Source organism: Anomalospiza imberbis, chromosome Z (assembly GCF_031753505.1).
Source record: "Anomalospiza imberbis isolate Cuckoo-Finch-1a 21T00152 chromosome Z, ASM3175350v1, whole genome shotgun sequence".
Taxonomy (NCBI): Eukaryota; Metazoa; Chordata; class Aves; order Passeriformes; family Viduidae; genus Anomalospiza; species Anomalospiza imberbis.
The window spans coordinates 8,967,397-8,986,666 of NC_089721.1; the positions used below are offsets into that span (position 1 = coordinate 8,967,397).

The window sequence follows — 19,270 nt, forward strand, 5'->3', positions numbered from 1 at the left end:
TGACAAAAGCCAAAACACTGCAGCCTCTGCTCCTCACTTCTTGCCGGCCACTTAGCTCTGTGGGAGCTGCAGCAGCTCCAGAGCAGCCACCACAGAGTAGCAGCTCTGACTGAAAGCCAGAGACTGTTGCCATTCCTCCCCTCCACACTGAACCATATCCCCTCAGCAACTCCATGGCCCAGCAAAGAGAGGAATCTGACCCAGCTCAGCCTTGAGACCCCATATCTCTGCCCCAGACTGAGCCACAGCAACCCCTGGAGACAAGTTCAATCAGGCTGTAATTGGAAGAACAGGTTGGCACAGGTGGCTGTGTGCCTGTCCAGGAGTCCTGGCACCCCCAGAGATGGGTGGCCAGCAAAGAGAGTGGGTGCCAAGCCCCACAGGGCTGCTGTCCATGACAGAGGAGTCTGAGCTGGCTTCAGCATCAGCTGGTACAAATACTGTTGATGGAGGCCACAGCGGGGTCGACGAGCCCCAGCTCCTCCTGCTCATTGACACAGAGCTGGTACCCACATCCCTTGCGCCGGGGCAGGGGCCCCAGGCGCCTGCTGGGCTTGGCACGGGGCGGCAGCAGGAAGCCAACGCTGCCAGCGATGAGCAGGTGCCAGATGCTGTGGATGTAGAAGTAGTTCTCCTCTGTCTCCACGAAGGCGTAGAGCAGCACGGCCGCCGCTGCAATCAGCGCTCCCGGGCACAGGTAGAAAGCCCAGCGCTTCCAGGTCGGTGGGTAGCAGTGGCGGCGACGGATGGTGCGAGCCGTCTGTGGTGGGGAAAGGACAGGCTGGAACGGGGGGGCCCACAGCAGGGACAGGCACGACCTCTCTGCCATGGCGACACACCCCTCAGGAGCCAGGGAAAGGGGGTCATGGGGAAGGGTGAAGGCAGAAGAGGGGAGATGCTGGCAGGGGCAGGATGCTGAGTGCAGCCAGGATGGGGACATAAGGGGCACCATCTTACCCAGGCGACGGCCATTATCCCCAAAGCGAAAAGGCTGGGCCCCAGAAGGTTCCAGAGCCCGTGACGGTCCATCTGCAGAGCCATGGAGAGCAGCATGGCCCCTAGCAGGTACAGCACCTGTGGGGCAGTGGGGCACCCATCAGGATAAAATCTCTTCCATGCCTGCCCTGCATGCTCCCTCCCCACACTTGCCTGCTTGACTATGGGCTGGAGCCGGGCCATGGCGATGACAGTGACCCAGACAGACATGAGAGAGCCCAAGAAGTCACAAAACTGCAGCACATCATACTCCATGATGCAGAACACCACAATGCCCGGCTGGTCGCAGGCATGGTAAAACTGGGGTAGCAGGGAAAGGGTGTGAGAGCTGCCCTGCACAGCCCCAGCCCCTCACCTGCCCCTCACCTGCCCCACGCCACACTCACAGTGGAGAAGAACATGGTGAAGATGTAGACAGCAGCTTCTAGGAGGTAGTGGCTGCGGACAGCAATGGCCACGGGAGGCACAAACATGACATTGCTGAGACACAACAGCAGCGTGGAGAGGAGCTGGAAGCCATAGGAGAAAGCCTCAGCGTTGTCTGTGCAGCCCCAGCCGTTCCAGCCTGTGACCAGGGAGAGCTGCCGTCACCAGGGCAGGGTCTGGGGGGGTGGGCAGGGAACCCCCTTTCCAGCACCCTGCAGAGACCTGGCATGAATGGACTACTGGGATACAAGTATTATCCAAGGGGAAGGGGAAGCATGCTGGGAGTCTGTGGGTGCCTGGGTCAGCTCTCACCAGCTTTGCACTCGCAGGCAGCGTACAGGTAGTTGTTGGTGCGCAGCAGCTTGCACTGGCCGTAGATGCCGCAGTCGTTGATGCAGGGTGAGAGGTAGGCGCGCAGGTACACCTCAGCTGTCACGTTGGTGCAGGGCTCAAACCTGTGGGGTGGGAGAAGGGGGTCAGCCCTCACCCTGTGCCCTTGAAGAGCTCCTGTCTCTACCAGAGCCGCCTGTCTCATGCAGACTTGGCAGGTGATGGGAGACCCAGGGACTGGGCAAGCTTGAAAATGAGATTCTTTGGTGCTGCGTGTGGTAGATGAGAGCTGCACACTCAGCTGGTTCCTATTTCACTTGGGCTTTGCTGTGCAAACACTGTGCCCTGCCCTGCAATGCCTATGTGTGAACCCATCAGGGAAGGACTGACTGTTGACTGGCAACTCAGCATGAACTAGGAATGCAGCAGAGGAGTCAGAGCTGACAGAGGAGTCAGAGCAGGCACACCAAACCCACTGCCCTGGGCTGCCCCAGCACAAGACCCTGGGCACTGCCAGCACCTCTTCAGCTCCAGCACACCAGGAGCACAGGCAACCCCCCCAGGCTGACAGCATGTACCACCTGCTGGCTGGGCACACACAGGCACCCCAACTCGCAAAAATATGCACACAGTGCCAGCTGCACCTGTGTCCACTGACTGTGTCCTCACACAGTCAAATCTGCACATGTATGTGTGCAGAACATACAGCCCTGAGTGCTTCAGCAAAGCCCTGACTGCTTGTGCAAACCAGAATATGCACACAGAGCTGGCTGCACCCAAACATGCATGCAGTGCTGCATGCACGCTTGCACCAAATGTGCATGCAGCACCATCCGCACTCATGCATCCTTGTGTTGCTGTAGAGCAGGACGGGAACGAAAATTACTCCAAATCAAAGGCAAAGAGAATGAACTCTGATTTATTTCAAATGCACCGCTCTATTTACAGAGAACATTGTGCAGACTAGTTTCATTGCTCTTAGAGTAAAAACACTCACACCATTGGTGTGCAGTGAATGACGCACGGTGGCAGAACCTATCTATAAACAATGTGAACAACAAGATAGATTAGAGAATTATTTACATTCTTTCCCAACTGTCTCCCAGGCTCTCGCCTGGTTAGAAAACCTTCTCTTTTTCTCTCTGACTGAACTGAGAATATCCACATCCTTGCACATAACACAAACACACACACACACACACACACACACACACAGACACCAGTCTCACTCTCCCACAAGGCTCCAGGCAGACACAGAGACCAGGAGCACAGCCACAGCACAGCAGCAGTCCCTGGAGATGCTGAGCAGAGCCCCAGCCTGACCAGAGCTGCCCCCTCACTCGCAGAGCAGAGCCCTGTCCTCCCAGCGACAGCTCGGTCCCCGCCCGTGCACGGGTACAGATGGGCCCTGCCGCGGAGGCGGAGAGGCACTGACAGATGCCCGGCGTTCGCGAGCTGACAGGCACTTCCTAACCGCGAGACAGAGGGAAGAGCCGCGGGGACCCACAGATGGTCAGGCAGACGCGAGTTGGAGCCATCCGTGCCCACGCAGCACTCACACGGTGACACACGGCCCGCAAAGCCACATGCACACACATGAGCGGAGACACACAGCGCAGGACACGGGCACACCCACAGACCCACGGCACACACAGGCACAGGTCACGGTGAGGACATCCCCCCTCGGGACACAGGCAGGGGATATGCTGAGGCTCTTACCCGTGCTCTGTGGCACAGAGCGAGCGCAGGCTCAGGTACCAGCTACCTGTCTGTGGGTAGGGGATCCGCAGGCGGCTGAGGCTGGCTGTGGCATTGACAGAGAGCAGGAAGCCTGCCAGAGACTCTGTGGGCCAGAACAGTTCTGGGTGAGCAGAGCAAGGTGCAGCCCCTTGCCCTGGACAGAGCTGGAACAGGGACAGAGTACCCTGTGCACGCTCCAGGGCCACATGCCCCCATGCAGCCTCCCCCCACCCAGCCTCTTGCCAGACACATGGGGTCTTGTGACCCCATGGACATGGCAGGATGGACATGCACAGCCCAGCCTACCTGTCTCACAGGTGACCGAGGTGTTGTCACCGGATGTCAGTGGGACTCCATGGTTTAGACACCCAAACACTGTCACATTCTCACCACACAGGGAGCTCTGATGGCAGAGGAGATGGCCTTAAACCAGTGCCAGGGAAGTCCCCTACGTCTGACAGCACTTGGACCACAGCACACCAATTAGACCCACTGCCCTTCACCCAAGAATATCCTAAACCTAGGCCTTGGAGCACCCTAATCCATTCTCCATCACCCAAAAATTTCACAACCACTGCCTGTGACCCCAGATCCTGTTCCCTGCCCTGCTGCAACCTTGACATCACCCATCTCCTTTCCTGCCCCCAGCCCAAGCTACCCTGCCCCATTCAGAGTGTATGTGGCCACCTCACCACGTTGAGACGCAGCTCCAAGTTGAGGACCCCGCCACTGTCCAGCACTGGCAGGAGGTTGATGACGAAGACAGCGGGGCGGTCCGGCGGCACTGACACGTTGGGCCCAAAGAAGATGTAGAAGTGGACAGAGAAGGTGTCCAGCTCATTGCGCAGCGTGGGACGGACAGGCCAGCACCGCTCTCCGGTGTGTAAGGTGACAGGGATGGGGACTGGGTGCTTCGTGTCATTGGGGCTGGTGGGTGGAGGGCTGTCCCCCAGCGCCAGCCCACCCGCAGAGCCAAAGGAGTGGGGCATGTTCATGGAGGCGCTGGAGGGCAGGAAGGGTGGCCGGGCCAGGCTGGGTCGGGAACAGTCTGGAGGGACAGAACCATCAGCCTGGGCACCACACAGCTCCAGCCCACTTTGGGTTCCCACCTTCCCTTCTTGCCCACCAAGCATCTCCATTTGCAACCCAGCCCAAACATCTCACGGCATTCCCATCCCAGCAGAGCTGGGTATAACCCTGTGCCCAGCTGCAGACAGATCCTGTGGGCATCCTTTAGCCCCTACACCAAAGCAGAGTCAAGACCATGCTTCCACCCACACCTCTACATGCACCCTCACCTGTGAGCTGCACGGTGACCTGGAAGGAGACGGTGCCCGGCACCCCAGGGTGTTTCTCCACCAGCACATAGTACCAGTGCTGCCAGAAGGGCAGGTCCTGTGCCAGCTGGCAGGGAGTATGTTCCCGGCAGTCCAGAGTTGTGGAGTTGTGCAGGGGTGGAGCCTTGGCCCGCACACGGAGCCAGAGCGGACAGCCCTCGGCCCCACGGCACCGCAGCACCTCCACGAGCACCCGCGATGTGTAGCTGGGCACAAAGACCCTGTGGGACAGCAGTGCCAGGTTGTGCCCATCACTATGGACTAACAGGGCTGGGGAGGGAAGCCAGAGGGATGGGACACCCTCATCGCCCCACCCTGAGAATGCCCCCCCTCCTTAGGTGACCTTCTCACACTCACTTGTAGAGGCAGGAGCGGTTGTGGGGGGCCATGCTCTGCTCGGTGACATGACCGGGGTACAGCACAGCGATGTTCACCAGGCGCTGCACAATGAGCTGTGGCTGGAAGAGATACTGGCACTCCTCGTAGAGTCCCTGCAGCAGAGGAGAGTCATCACAGGGCAAGGGGCACAGGGCACTGCCCCCACTTGGGACACCTGCCCTGGGCACTGCCAGCCCAGAGCAATCAAACCCCAGCCCTGCCCCACCATGTTCCCTCCAGGCCCTTCACCTTAACGGAGATCTTGCCCTCATCTTTGGGCAGGTGGGCAGCCAGGAACCAGTCCCCGGGCAGTGGGCTGGTGACATTGAACACCCCTGTGGTGCGGTTGGGCAAGGTCCAGGTGAGGGTCAGTGCGAAGGAGCCAGGGACAGCCGTGTCCCTGGGGAAGTGCGTGTGCAGCGGGTTAATGACAGAGGGAGCCCCTGAGCGGAAATACCTGCAGGAGAGAAAGCAGTCAGCAGGGTGTAGGCTGGGCATCGTGGCAGGGCCAGTGTCCTACATGTGGGTGTCTTCCTCTATGCTTAAAGACATCATGGAAGCTGGGACCTTTCAGCTGAGCTTTCCTGAGTGGGTGTTTAAGCAAAACAGTTCATCTATGAGACGCACAGAAGAGTGGAGCCTGCATTGGTCCTGGGAAGATGAATCATGGGGAGAGAGCTTACATGTTGTCTGGGTTTTGGCTTGGATAGGGCTCATTTTCTTCTTAGTGGCTGGTACAGTGCTGTGTTTTGGATTTAGTATGAGAACGATGTTGATAACATACTGACGTTTCAGTTGTTGCTCATCAGTGCTTACCCTAAAGCACTTTTCAGTGTCCCATGCTCTGCCACAGAATGGGTGCACAAGATGTTAGAAGAGAGCATGGCCTGGAGAGCTGACCCAAACTGACTGAAGTGATATTCCATACCATACACAACATATTCTGTTCCATAAAGAGGCTCTTGCCCAGTGTATAAACTTGGGAGAGTTGGCATGGAGCCACCAATCACTGCTGGGGGACAGGTTGGGCATCAGTCAGCATGTGGTGAGCAACTGTGTGATGAATCACTCGTTTTTCTCAGGTTTTATTTCTCTCTCTCCTTTTGGTTGCTGTTGTTATTATTATTATTATTATTGTAGCTGTTTTATAATTAGTGTTATTGGCATATTTATTTTGATTAGTTAACTGTTTTTATCTCAACCCACGAGTTTTACTTTTTTTCCATGATTCTCCTCCCCACCGGGGGAGCAGGGGGGGATGAGTGAGCAGCTGCGTGGTACTCAGTTGGCAACCTGCTCTAGTGGAACATGTCCCATGGTAGCAGGTTGGAACAAGATGATCTTTAATGTCCTTTCCAACCCAAAGCATTCTGTGGTCTATGATTCTTTGACTCCATAGGTACACGTGCTTGTGCCAGCAAAGAAGCAGGCAAGAGCAGGCAAGCTGTGGGGCAAATCCAGGCAGGAGGAGCAGAAACAGGAAGGAAGGGTACAGGCAGGCTAGGCTGCTTACTCACACGGTGATGCTGCGGTCTGGGCATTGATCCCCAAAGGTGCCACCTTGCTCCTTGAAGGTGATAAGGTTCCAGACGGCGATGACTGTGTCCTCGGGAATGTGGAAGTGGAAGAGCTCGATGCTGGCAAAGGAGCGGAAGGGGCTGAGCTTGCGTGGTGTGCGGGTGAAGTAGTCGGTCACAAACAGCCCGTCTGCAAAGGAGACCCAAGGGGCTCTCAGTAGGGCAAAGGATTGGGGAGGGGGTTGTGGAGCACCCCCCCCCCCCCCAGAGCAGGCCCACCACCCAGGCTCAGAACGTGTCACAAGCGTCCAGCAGCCTGGAGGCAGGAGAGGCTGGGAGAGTGCCATTTCAGTGAATCCCCAGGGTTGATGTCAGCTGTCCCCAGCTGTGTCTCCCAGCCCTGGCACAGTCTGCATCACTCCTGGTTCAGCACTACCTCAAGTCCACTTCACTGAGCTGTGGGTGCTGATGGCCAGTAGCCTGAGGAGCCCATGGCCCTGGCTGCTCATGCTCTGCTCCCTGCATTTTACCTGTAATAGTAAAGGGACATTCTTCATGGCTTCAGCTATGCCCTAGCAGGTCAGCTCCCACAGGAATACACATTCCTCCTCATCTGCCTGCTGGGGAGGCTCAGCACCGAGCCCATCGTAAAGTGCAGAGTTTCATCCTCGAGCCACAAGAAGAAGGAGCAAGCAGAGCACTTCCTGCACCGCCTCCCAGCTCTCCCATGGTTTGTGGAGGAGGAACGGTGCACATATGTGTGCACATATGCAAACGTGGGTGCTGTCTGTATGCACGGCAGAGCAGAGGGATGCAAACCCACGTCCATGGGGGTGTGTGCCTGTGCACAGTCCCAAGTCTGAAAGATGCTTCCTGCAAGCCCACGGCACAGGTGGGGGCCACCTCCCCCGATCGGCTGCCTGAACAGTCGATTTTCAGGGATTTCCAGGAGCCCCAGCAGCAGTGAGACAGCCACTTCTTTGTCACAAGGGAGAACAGGACTCGAGACAGCAGCCATAACTTCACCTACGATTACCACACTACACCAGTGCCAGCCTGGGAGACCCATCCATTTTTCTCTAGAGACACAGCAAGAATGAGATACCCCTCTTCACAAGCTGCTGGAAAGGGGGAGGTCAGCAGAGGGTGGGCTGGGAGCAGGTCTGTGCCCAAGAAGACTCATCCAGCATGAAGTGGGATAGCTGAGAAGAGGGTCTGCTTTGCACCACATGTTCTTGGCCGGGAGTGTGCGCATGTGCTTGTATGCACGTGTGTTTGTGCTGCGTGTGTGCAGCCCCAGCAGGCTGTACACTGACATGCATCTGCTCCCTTGTCTGGAACAAAGGCAGCTCCCCCTCCCCTTCACTCCCAGCCGGCACAAGCCAGGCATGAAACACCTGCCTTCTCAATGCAAGAGCATCCGATCCCAATTTCTCCACCAGGAACCACCTGGTCACTCCACAGCCCCACGTGGGGACAGTGACCTGGCAGGGGACCCCAGGAAGGGTGTTGAACACAACTCCAGAAGGGGAACTGAGGGAAGGACCCGGGGCTACCCAGTCCCAGCGCAGCCCCCCCCCCCCATGCTCTCTCATCCAGGACAAGGTGAGGGAACTGGTTGCACACAGAGGGTCAGTCTGAGGCGGCATGGCAGTGCAGCCAGAGCACGGAAAAGGTGCTGAAGGATGGAGCGAGACTGCTATCCACGGAAGCGGAGTGGATGGAAGGAGAAAAGCCAAAGCCCCTCTGCTTCAGGCCGGCCAGCGGCCTGAGCCGCGGGACCCCAGCCCCGCTGCTACAGCCTCAGGTCGCGGCCGGTGGTCAGCACCGCGGACAGCTCCGCGGCCGGCGGTCAGCACCGCGCACAGCTCCCGCTGCCGCCCCCCCGCTGCACCCTGGCACCGGCAGCCCCCGGCCAGCTGCCCCCCTTCCCGGGGGATGCTCCCTCGAAGCCTCCAAGTATCCTTCCGCATCCCGGTCACTCCCTGCCCCATATCCTGCTCCTGGTCTCCTACTGCCATTGATGTATCCCCCGCACATCCTGACGCCCCGCTGGACACGCACCCCCGTTTCTGCAGGCTGTCCATCTCCGCTGCCCCCTGCACGCACAGAACCTTCTGCTCTGCATCTGCAACCCCCCGGGCCCACTCACTGCCCACGCACACGCCTCCCTCCCAGGGTGTTCCACTGTCTGTTCACTGCCTGCATCCTCCTCGCACGCACAACTCTGCACCCCACTGCTCATCTGCCTCACTGCATGGGTACACCGTGCCCCACTGCACGCACAGCCACACATCCTATTCCACAGACATCCAGTACCCTCTACACAGGCATCCCTGTACCCCATTATGCAAACGCCCCCCTGCAGAAGCATCTCTGCGCCCATTGCACCCACCTCATGTCCCAGTGTAGGTGTACCCTGTGCCCCATGGCACCCCACACCCAACTGGGGACACCTCTGTACTCTGCAGCATATCTGCCCCAAACCCCACTGCATACGGGCCCCATCCTTTGTGCCACACTCACCGTGTCCCGTCACAGGTGCACCCCACATCCCAGCATGCCATCCCCCCATAGCTGCGCCCTTGTGCTCCATTCTTACCCGCACCCTGCCCCACTGCATGCCAACCTCACATCCCATTGCTCATGTAGCTCATCCCAAGCTACGCATGTACCCATTTCAAGCTCATCCCCTGTGCCCCACCACATGGACCCCCGCACCCCACACCTGCAGCCCTTCTCCCCACCGCATCTCACCCACTCCCTGCCCCACTGCATGCACACTCCACATCCCATTGTTCGTGTACTTCACACCCATCCCAAGCTTATCCCTCTGCCCCACGGCTCCTCACGGAGCCCTGTGACTCACACCTCCAGCCTTCCTGCCCACCGCGCACACCCCCGTGCTCCTTTCTCACCTGGCCCCCGCCCCACTGCGTGCACACCCCACATCCCATCGCTCGTGTACCTCACGCCCACTACACGCTCATCCCGCTGCCCCACGGCGCGCTGTCCTGTGCTCCACCGCACGGATCCCTGCACCCCGTGCCTGCAGCCCCGCTGCCCACCGCACACACCCCCGGGCTCCAAACCCACCCGCCCCACTGCGCGCACCCCCCCTCACCCCATGGCTCCGGTACCTCACACCCATCCCAAGCTCGTCATCCCCCGCGTCCCGCCGCACGGACACCCGCTCTCCGCTCCACCACCTCTCCCACCCACCGCACACACCTCCTCCGCGGCACCGCCTCGCCCCCGCCGCGCCGGCACCCTTGACGTGCGCTCCCGCGCCCCGTCCCGCGCTCGCCCCGCCGCCCCACACCGGCGCCCCCCGCCCCGGTCTCCCGGCGGCGCTCACCGGCGGCGGGCGGCGGCAGGAGCAGGAGCGGCAGGAGCAGCAGCGGGAGCGGCAGCGGGAGGCGCTGCCCGCCGCTCCCGCCGCCCCGCCGGGCCATCGCCGCCGCCGCCGCCGCCGCCGCGGCTGCCGTGGGGCGCGCGCCTCCGGCCGCCCCGCCGCGCACCGGCGGCCCTGACGTCACCCGCCCCGCCCACCGGGGCCGCCTCCCACGTCGCCATTGGTCCCCGGACACGTCAATCACCGGTGGGCGCGCCACGCCCCGCCCGCTCCGAGAGACAATTCCTCCCCTCCGTCCCCCCCGGGACGGACCCGGCGCTGACCGGAGCACGGAGGGACGGCGACACGGGCGGGAATGGAGATGGGAGGCTACGGGAAAGGGGCACCGGGCTGGAACCCGAGATATGGGCCGGGAGCTGGGGCACAGGGCTGGGGGCAGGGACATGGCGCTGGGGACAGGGACATGGCGCTGTAACGGAGATAGGAGCCAGGAACGGGGCACAGGGCACAGAGACAGCGTCTGGGCCAGGGACACGGGCTGAGACCAGGAACAAGGCGCTGAGGGCAGGAACATGGTGATGGAACTGAGATACGGGCCGGTGATGGGGTCACAGGGCCTGGGACAGGGACATGGTGCTGGGGACAAGGATATAGGCTGAGGACAGAGATATGGGGCTGAGGGACAGGAACATGGGGCTGCAGACAGGGACATAGGTTATGGGAGAGGGACATGGGGCTGGGGACAGAAACAATGACTGGGGACAGTGATGTGGGTCTAGGGAACAGGGACACGGGTCTGGGGACAGGAATATGTACTGGGCACAGAAATATGTCCTGGGTACAGAAATATATAATGGAGAGGGACATGGAGCTGTTGGCACGTTCTGCAGTTAGGGAAATGGATAGAAGGCAGTGAGGGCTACCTATGGAGCTGGAGGTGGTGGGGCTACCTACCCCACAGGGGGCTGTGTAGGGGGGTCAGGTGGTTTTCTACCAGTGGCTACCACCTTCTTAAAGCAAATTGTAGCATGTATCTTAGAGAGTAGGTGTCCCACAGAGGGAGTCTGGGCACCACCTGCAGGGATGAGGCCATCTTGACTGGAAACAATCTCATCACTTTCCCAAACTCCCCTGACATCATCCCCAGACTCCCCTGACATCACCATCCTCCTTGGCCATAATGGAGGCAGCAGGTTACTACTCATGGGAGTGCTCCTCTCCCATCCTGTGCTCCCCACAGGGCACCCTGGGAGCTGCAGCAGGAGCAGCCACCCCATCATGTCCCAGCCTGACTGCCCAGCAACCCTCCCCAGAGCACAGACCCGCTCCAGGCATGGCTGGGGGTTCCCTCCCCAGTGCAGACCTCACCAGCACAGCTCTGGGGCCAGTGGCCTCTGGCACAGTGATGTACAAGGACCGTTGTCCCTCGAGGAGAAAGCTGGTCATGCTTTCCTTGGGAAATGGACTGGGGAACGTGTCTGTCTTCCAGATACTCTCCAAAAGCTCCAGGGTCCCATCAGAGCCCCATGGGACTAACCTGAACTCTGTGTGGGTTCCTATGGAGGCTTGGGGCCAGGTGGCTCCCTCATGGCGCGTGAACAACCACCCTGTGGGGAGGAAGGAGCACAGAGCGGGGGTGGGAGTGGGTTCCCCGAGGCCAAGCAGATGTGAGGAAGGGCAGGGTGGGACAGGGGACTGGCACATCCTCAGCCTTCCAGGAGCTAAACTTCAACTCCACAGCCCTCAGATATTTGAGACTGTCCAATGGCCCCACACACCCCGCTGGTGTGTGGGGTGCCCCATGGCCACACAACCGGGGCCACGGAATACCAGGTGTGCCCTTGGCAGGTCTCACAGGGGGGTTTCACTGCTCTCGAGGCGAGCAGAGGGAAACAATGCCCGTACTCCTGCCCGTGCCCCCGCGGGGTCCTGACCCGATAATTCTCCAGTGCCGGTCCTGCTCCGGCCCTATCCCACGATTCCCTGTGCCCGGTCCTGTCCCAGTTCCACCGCTTCCCCTACCCGTCCCGTCCCGTTCCCATCCCGATCCCACCGCTTCCCCACGCCCGTTTCCGTCCCGGTCCTACCACTTTGCTTCGCCCGTTCCCGTTCCCGAATGGGTCCCACCGCTTCCCTCGCCCGTTCCCGTTCCCGTCCCGTTCCCATCCCGGTCCCACCGCTTCCCCCGCCCGTTCCCCTTCCCATCCCGTTCCCATCCCGGGGCCGTCCCGGTCCCGCTGCCGGCCGTACGTTTTTACCCTCCAGCCACCAGGGGGCGGGAGCGCCCCGCGTGGCTGTGCCGCCGGCGGCGCTCTGTCCCGCGCTGTTCCCGGGCGCTGATTGGTGCGCGGCGGCAGCAGCGCGACGGTGACGCCATTGGCGGTGGCCGCGCCATCCCCACGGCGTGGCGGGAGCGCCGGCCCGGCCGCGTGCTGCCCCTGTGCCCGGTACCGCGGCCATGGAGTTCCCGGACGAGCTCTTCCCCTCCTACTTCGGCTCCGGCCCGCCGCGGGAAGAGGGCGGCCCCGCGCCGGTCGCCGGCTGGGGCGAGCACGGGCAGGTGCTGGCGGGCGGCCCCGGCCGCCGTCAGGTGAGCCCCTGGCGGGGGTCCCGGCCGGCCGAGGGAACGGGCAGGACGCTCATGGGCCGCTCTGACTCTCCTCCTTCGCTTCCCGCAGGTGCAGCCGGCGTTCGTGCCCCGCCGCGGCGCGACGGGCGAAAGGTGGGAAGCCGCCGACGCTGCGGCCGTGCCGGTGCTGCTGCCCAGCGCGGGTGAGAGCCGCGGGAGCGGGCGGGGGCTCGCTGCACGGGGCCCGGGGGAAACATGCCTTCCACCTCTATCGCCGCTGCTGCTGCCCCGCAGTGCTGAGCGGTGTCCCTGTGCTCGTGTGATGCCAAGCGGCCTCTGCCTTCTCCTTCTCCCCACAGGCTGCTGGATCCCCTCGCCTGCGCCTCAGGACATCCTGTACCGCAGCAGCCTGTGCAGGAAGCTCTGGGCAGGCAAGTCTGGAGCCACTCTGGACTTCGCCAGGCAGGTGGGATTTGAGGCGTTGCATCCTGGCAGGGACCTAGGGGGCAGCGTGGGACCTTTGCATGCACTGACCCTTTCCCCTTCCTCCCACACAGCTGGGCCATTTCTTTGTGGATCACCCAGAAGACGCTTTTGGCTCCCTGGGGCGTCTGCTGCACAAGAACTTCTACCTGGGAAACGCCAAGCTGAAGGTCACTGTCTGTCCAGGGATAACAGGGCTGTTCCCCACCCTTCCCCCTGCCAGTCTCAATCTCTGCCCCCTACTCCTGTAGAGACCAGCCCGGAATAGCACCATCCGGATGACGGCCCTGTTGGAGGACATCAACCGTCTGGAGGCCCGACGGTGAGTGTCCCTCTGTCCCCTGCCTTGCAGAGGTCTGTGGGGGCTCCTGCTCTGTCCCCCCACTTGATGCTGTCCATGCCCTGCAGCGGCTGCCCCCGGCAGCACTTGGCCTCCCGCCTGCGCTGGTTCTCCCACCTCTCTCGTGACTGGCTCTTCGAGGTGCCGCTGGAGCTGCTGGCAGACTGCCTGCATGAGGAGCTGACGCAGCAGTGGTCCAACCTGCTCTTTGATGACAGCCTCACTGGGGGGGCACTGGCCTGGTTGCCCCCTGAAGACGGGGGGACACCCATGGGCCGCCTGGTGCACCCCAGAGGGCAGGCCATGAACCACCTCTGTATCCTTCCCCATGGGTTGTGCCTGGGGAGGGAAGTGGGGGTTGTATTGCACCGCCCTTAGCCAGCATTCCAGATTTCCAAGATGTGGTGCTGGAGGAGCTGCCCCATGCCCAGGGCTCCCCAGTGCAGTTTGAGCTCAGCGGGCGCATCCGGCAAGTGGCTGCAGCCCGTGTGGATGGGCAAGGTGAGCCAGCCCCAGCATCCACATCTCGAGGCAGACAGGATGGAGGGGGGAGGGGCAGCAGGGGACTCCTGGGATGTTGCCAGATCACATGCCACCTCCTTCCCCCTGACAGATTTTGTTGGGGTTCGCTCAGACTATCACTGTGGTGTTTGGAGGGTGCCGGGCAAGACAGGGGCAGCTCCTGCCCCACTACAGGTGATCCGCACTGATGTTCCTGCCTCCTGCCTCACTGTCAGGTGGGTGCTGGAGGAAGGGATTGTGTGAGGGGGGTGCTCTGCGGGCACAGCCCTGCTCTGTGTGGCAGGTTCTGTCGCCCCATGGTGATGCTGTGCCCCCTGTCCTGCAGCCCTCACCTTCCCGGGGAGCTGTCTGTCTGCACCCAGAGCGGGACCGTCTACCTCTGGAGCGTAGAGACCGGGGTGAGATAGGGCATTCAGGGCTCATGCAGACAGTGGAGTCTCAGGGGGTGGGAGGCCCAAGTGACTGGGGCAGCCCTGCCCCGTGCCAATACTGCTATCTCCCCACAGGCTGCAGCAGCTCCGCCATGACCCCCAGACCATGTTTTTTCGGGACCATTCACCCTGGCGCTGGAGTGACTTCACAGCTCACCCACGGGTGCTCAGCTGTGCTGACCGCACAGGCCTGCAGTGCCTGGATGCCCGGGTCAGCTTGGGAGGGTGGGCGTGGTGCTGGGGGCAGGCAGGGAAGAGGGATCCACAGCCCAGAGTGCTGACTGCATGCTCTTCTACTGTTTCAGGCCCCCAAGAGATGCCACTTCGACTTGTTCAAGGTGGGTGAGGAAGCTGGCTGTCAGCAGGGCGAGCGTGTGGTGCTGCCCATGTACCTGGGCAGGGCTCACCCCTCACAGTACCTTGTCACCACCCAGGTGAGTCCCACCACAGCTGGGAGCTGGGGAAGACACGCTGCACAGCTGTGTCTCCCAGTGCTTATGGGGCATGAGGATTTTCCAACTGAGGGGAGCTGCTACAGTGCGTTGGGGTGTGTCCTGTCTGAGCCAAGACTTCTGTCCTAGTTCTCCGTGTATGTGATGGACGAGCGGTTGCCGCTGGTGCCTGTTCTGAAGTGGGCACACATGATGAAGGCCCCTCCACTCTTTGCACACCTGATGCCAGGGAAGCCCGAGAGGAGCCACAAGGTGCTGCTTGGTGCGTCCCGCACCCAGGAGCTGTTGCTGTTGCAATACCGGGGTAAGAGATCAAGCTTCAGAGCCAGGGCTCCTCTGTGCCTGTGTCCTAGCCTCTTTGCTGCTGGGATCAGCTGCTGCTCTGGCACCTGTGCTCACCAGACAGTGTTTCCTCAGGGGGCAGCCAGTCAGCATGTCAGCTGGCAGGGACTCCGCAGAAGCTGCACAATATCGCAGGGTGCCTGCAGCACCTGCCCACCCAGCTCCCGCACCGCCACCACCTGCTCCAGCAGCGCCTCTCAGCTCCAGCAGCAGGTGAGTGTCCCACTCTGCCCCAGGCTGCAGGTCCTGGTGGGGGAGAAGGTGGAACAGAGTGGAAGTGTAGCTTTTGTCATGGCCTGGCTGGAGCGTGGCTTAAAAAGCAAAAGCACCGGAACAATCCTGCAGAAGAGATTAATGACACAGAAAAAAGATGTGCAGGGCAGGAACCAGTGAGAGTGCCCACTGAGGGGTGGAGGCAGCCCCCACTGCTGGCCAAGCCCCTGGAGTATTCCCAGGACTGGAACCCTGGTAACAGTGCCTTTCCTGTTCCTGCAGGGCTGGCTGCCATGGTGCAGGAGGACGGACCGCACAAGTCCATGTTGATTTTCCAGCTCTCTGAGGCTGGGGATGTGTTCTGCCAGAGGCTGACCCACAAGGCAGCACAGCCCCCTGCACCCCCATCGAGGGATGAGGCCACAACAGCCCCTGGTTCTTCCCCCCTCTTCGAAGCTCCAGCCAGCAGCCCACACGACTTGGGCAGTGAGGGAGAAGAGGAGGAAGAGCAAACATTCTACTTGCCCAACCTGGAGGTGATTATCGATGAGGAAGAGGACATGGGCACACCAGCACCCCTGGAGGAAGCTGAACTACTGCAGGAGCCATGTGCCAGCCCCCAGCCGTCCCCAGTGGTGCCCAGCCCAGCTGCAGCTCTGCGGTACCGCCGCTGGCTGAGGGCCCTTTTCAAGGCCTGGAGGGAGCCGGCCCAGCACACCTGGTCCCCTAGCCTCAGCCAGAGGCGCCTCTTCACCCGCAGAGATCTGGAAGGGCCAACAGGCCCCAGCAGCCTGCAGAGACAGATGCGCCAGCGGCTGCGCCAAACCATGCAGGAAGGGGGCCGCATCCAGTGCTGGGAGCCTTTGGCTCTCCAGCCCCCTCCCCTGCCACAGACCCTGGAGCTGCCAGGGGGTCCAGACCCCCTAAGTACCCGTCTGACAGCATCTTGGGCTGGGGACTGGGAGCAGTGGTGGGAGGAGAGGACAAGCTTCAGTGTGGCACAGAGGCAGCGGGCACTGCGGGAGCGGCGGCGGCGGCAGAAGCGAGCCCAGGGCCGCCGCAGCCTTTCGGCCAGCTTCACCTCCTCCCTCACCTATCAGTCTGAGCTGTCCGAGCTGAGTGATGTGGGCCCCTCGCAGCTCTCCCACGGCTGCCCACCTGTTCTCTCCCAGGAGGCCTCACCACCAGCAGGCAGCCCCCCAGTTTGCAGCCCCCCGCCCTCACCAGCACCCGACGAAGCCCTGCTGTCTTCACAGAGCTTGCGCTGCCGCGGCATCCCCAAGGAGCGGCGAAAAACGCTGCGGGACTACTTGTCCGTGTGGGCCGAGGGGCCCCCCGAGCCCCCAGAGCTCCCTAGCAGCCAGGCCAGCCAGCTGTGCATCCCTTCTTCACAGAGCCAGCTGTCCTCTGCCTCGCAGCCCCGCCGCAAGCGCCCACGAATGGGCTTCTGAGTGCAAATAAACCTGCTTGGGGCAGCCTTCTTCCCAGAGTCCTCAATTGTTTGGTCAAGGCACCCACCCTTAGGAGCGAGGGAAGTCGGGCGGGACGCCTGGCGTCGAGACTCCCCTCGGGGAGGGAGTGACCATTGTTCCCGGTCGGCGGGTCCCCGCCGGGATGCTCCGACGCGAGGGTCGCCCGCTTGCCAGGCGTGGTGGCAGGCGGGCGCTTTAAGGGGGCGTGGAGCGGGGACGGGTGTGGGTGCCGGGGGCGGGAGCGGCGGCCATGGCGGCGGTGCTGGCGCGCGGGCTGCTGCGGGGCGCGCTGCGCCCGGGGCAGGTGGGCGCGGGGGCACGCGGGGACGGGGGGGGTCCCGGTATAAGGGAGACACCGGGGTGTACAGGGTAGCTGGGGCACCGGAACGGGTCCGCACCATGCTCGCCATTCCACCTTCGGGCAAAGTCCGCGGCGGGCATGAGCGCCGGCCCGCGCACCCCTAGGCCACGGCACGGGGCCTCGGAGCACCCGTGGGTATCCACCCCCACCCCAGCCTGCGGCCCCGAGGGCACAGATCTCTGTCAGGCCTGTGGACAGTGCCCTGGGAGCACAGCCCGCTGTCCAGGCTGTGGACGGTCCCCTGTCACCCCTGTCAGCACAGCTCGCTACCAGCCCCCTGGGCATCTGCCCCTCTTACCGCTATGAACGTAACCCCCGTGTGCACTTCCCTGCTGCCCCATGTTGCACCCCCTGTCACAGCCAAGCATCACCCCCACATGCACCCCACCATCACCCCTGTGTGCACCCCCAGGGCTTCTGTATAAATCCCACCACTTTCCACATGCATCCCCCATCACATCCCCCATCACTCTATGCATTAGTCTGATCACCCCCATGTGTACCCTTCATCACCCCCACATGCATATCACCCCCACCCTCGCCCATATCCCAGCGTGCACTCCATGTCACCCCCGTGTGCATCCCCCCACGCGTCCCCTGCCACCCCCACGTGCATCCCACCATCACCCCCATCACCTTGCACGCGTGTTCCTCCACATGCCCCCACCCGCCCCCACCCACCCCCACGGCGGTGTCTTTGTCCTTGTCCCCGCGGACACAGGCTGTAAGCCAGGTATGCCCCTCAGCCCCAGCGGTGTGTGTCGGCGCCCGGCGGACGGGACGGGGAGGTGGGCAAGGCGCAGCAGGCAGCAGCAGCTGGTGAGGAGGCAGGAGGGCAGCCCACCATCTTCAGCAAGATCATCGACCGCACCATCCCTGCCACCATTCTCTATGAGGATGACAAGGTAGCTGGGGCAGCGGGACCTGTGTCCCCACCGGGACAGGGGGGCACTACCGGGTGTGGGGCTTACCCTGCTCCCCCTGGTAGTGCCTTGTCTTCCGTGATGTGGCCCCCCAAGCCCCTGTGCACTTCCTGGTGATCCCCAAGCGCCCCATCCCCCGGATCAGCCGCGTGGGTCCCCAGGACACTGAGGTGAGTCCGGAGAGGTCCCTGGGACATTGGTGGCGGGGGTCACACAGTGCTAACCCTGCTGCTCCCCCTTTCTTCAGTTGCTGGGGCACTTGATGGTGGTGGCGGCACGCACGGCACAGGCAGAGGGGCTGGCTGATGGCTACCGCCTTGGTGAGTTGATATCCCCTACTGTTCTGTGGGGCAGGACCCTCCCTGGTGGTCCTGGGAGGCTGGGGACAAAGGGGGTGGCCTGACATTTGTACTTCTCTTGACAGTGATCAACGATGGGAAGCATGGTGCACAGTCCGTCTACCACCTGCACCTCCATGTGCTGGGGGGGCGGCAGATGGGCTGGCCCCCTGGCTAACGCCCATTACCCACTTGATCCCCAATAAAGCATCTCCTTGGTGGTGACTTCAGTGGCGCTGCATCAGGGTGGCATTTTTGGGGGTAGAGGTGGCTGGCCTGAGCAGGGCAGGGCTGGCCTCCATTGTCACAGCAGTAGAGTTGGTACCCTGCTTTTTGCAGAGGGTCTGGGCTCCTCACGTACCAACCCCACGGCTGAAGGAGAAGGGTTTTGTGGGGTTGCCCACAGCTCACAGGCAAAAGACTCATCTTAGTGCTGGGCTGGGGGAGCAGCCTGGGTGCCACAAGGTTGTCCCCAAGGTGGGGAACATCCTAGGGGTGTCAGTAGTGCACCACGTCCAGAACTGCTCACCCAGCCCCAGCATCCCTGAATGCCCCTCTACTGCTTCTGGTTTCCCCCCTGCCAACCCCGCTGTGTTGCCACCAGAGCCCTGTGCTGGACATTGATGTTTCCCTGCTTTTCAAAACCAGTTAATTGCACTAGATTGATCTAAATGCCCTCGGAGCAGGCTTGTTGACTGCACGTGTACTTCTTGTCCACCCCAGACGGACCTCTCTGGGAGCTCCC

At 61.8% G+C, this 19,270-nt stretch overlaps 3 protein-coding genes across 4 annotated transcripts; 2 read left to right on the forward strand and 1 right to left on the reverse strand.

The window, feature by feature from the left end:
* Window positions 1-260: 260 nt before the first annotated feature.
* On the reverse strand, window positions 261-10,241 carry TMEM8B (transmembrane protein 8B). 2 transcript variants are annotated; one of them, XM_068177550.1, is made up of 13 exons: window positions 10,083-10,241; window positions 6,725-6,914; window positions 5,457-5,664; window positions 5,187-5,320; window positions 4,791-5,050; window positions 4,185-4,540; window positions 3,799-3,895; window positions 3,472-3,595; window positions 1,735-1,877; window positions 1,383-1,561; window positions 1,150-1,296; window positions 958-1,074; window positions 261-760 (listed from the first exon to the last, which is right to left on the reverse strand). In XM_068177550.1, the coding sequence occupies exons 1-13, from the start codon at window positions 10,177-10,179 to the stop codon at window positions 425-427; spliced, it is 2,388 nt and encodes a 795-aa protein (XP_068033651.1). In that variant the 5' UTR covers window positions 10,180-10,241; the 3' UTR covers window positions 261-424. The 2 variants fall into 2 exon arrangements, with proteins under 2 accessions (XP_068033651.1, XP_068033650.1); XM_068177549.1 differs by lacking the exon at window positions 10,083-10,241 and having other exon boundaries at window positions 6,725-8,655.
* A 2,255-nt stretch (window positions 10,242-12,496) lies between these two features.
* TAF1C (TATA-box binding protein associated factor, RNA polymerase I subunit C) lies at window positions 12,497-16,911 on the forward strand. The gene is made up of 14 exons (XM_068177519.1): window positions 12,497-12,669; window positions 12,758-12,851; window positions 13,008-13,114; window positions 13,206-13,301; window positions 13,383-13,453; window positions 13,540-13,787; window positions 13,862-13,972; window positions 14,085-14,208; window positions 14,319-14,389; window positions 14,499-14,635; window positions 14,730-14,858; window positions 15,006-15,180; window positions 15,294-15,431; window positions 15,714-16,911. The coding sequence occupies exons 1-14, from the start codon at window positions 12,538-12,540 to the stop codon at window positions 16,880-16,882; spliced, it is 2,802 nt and encodes a 933-aa protein (XP_068033620.1). The 5' UTR covers window positions 12,497-12,537; the 3' UTR covers window positions 16,883-16,911.
* A 134-nt stretch (window positions 16,912-17,045) lies between these two features.
* Window positions 17,046-18,755, forward strand: HINT2 (histidine triad nucleotide binding protein 2). The gene is made up of 5 exons (XM_068177518.1): window positions 17,046-17,207; window positions 18,011-18,169; window positions 18,253-18,357; window positions 18,435-18,507; window positions 18,612-18,755. Exons 1-5 carry the CDS (start codon window positions 17,154-17,156, stop codon window positions 18,701-18,703), a joined length of 483 nt encoding a protein of 160 aa, XP_068033619.1. The 5' UTR covers window positions 17,046-17,153; the 3' UTR covers window positions 18,704-18,755.
* The last annotated feature ends 515 nt before the right edge of the window (window positions 18,756-19,270 follow it).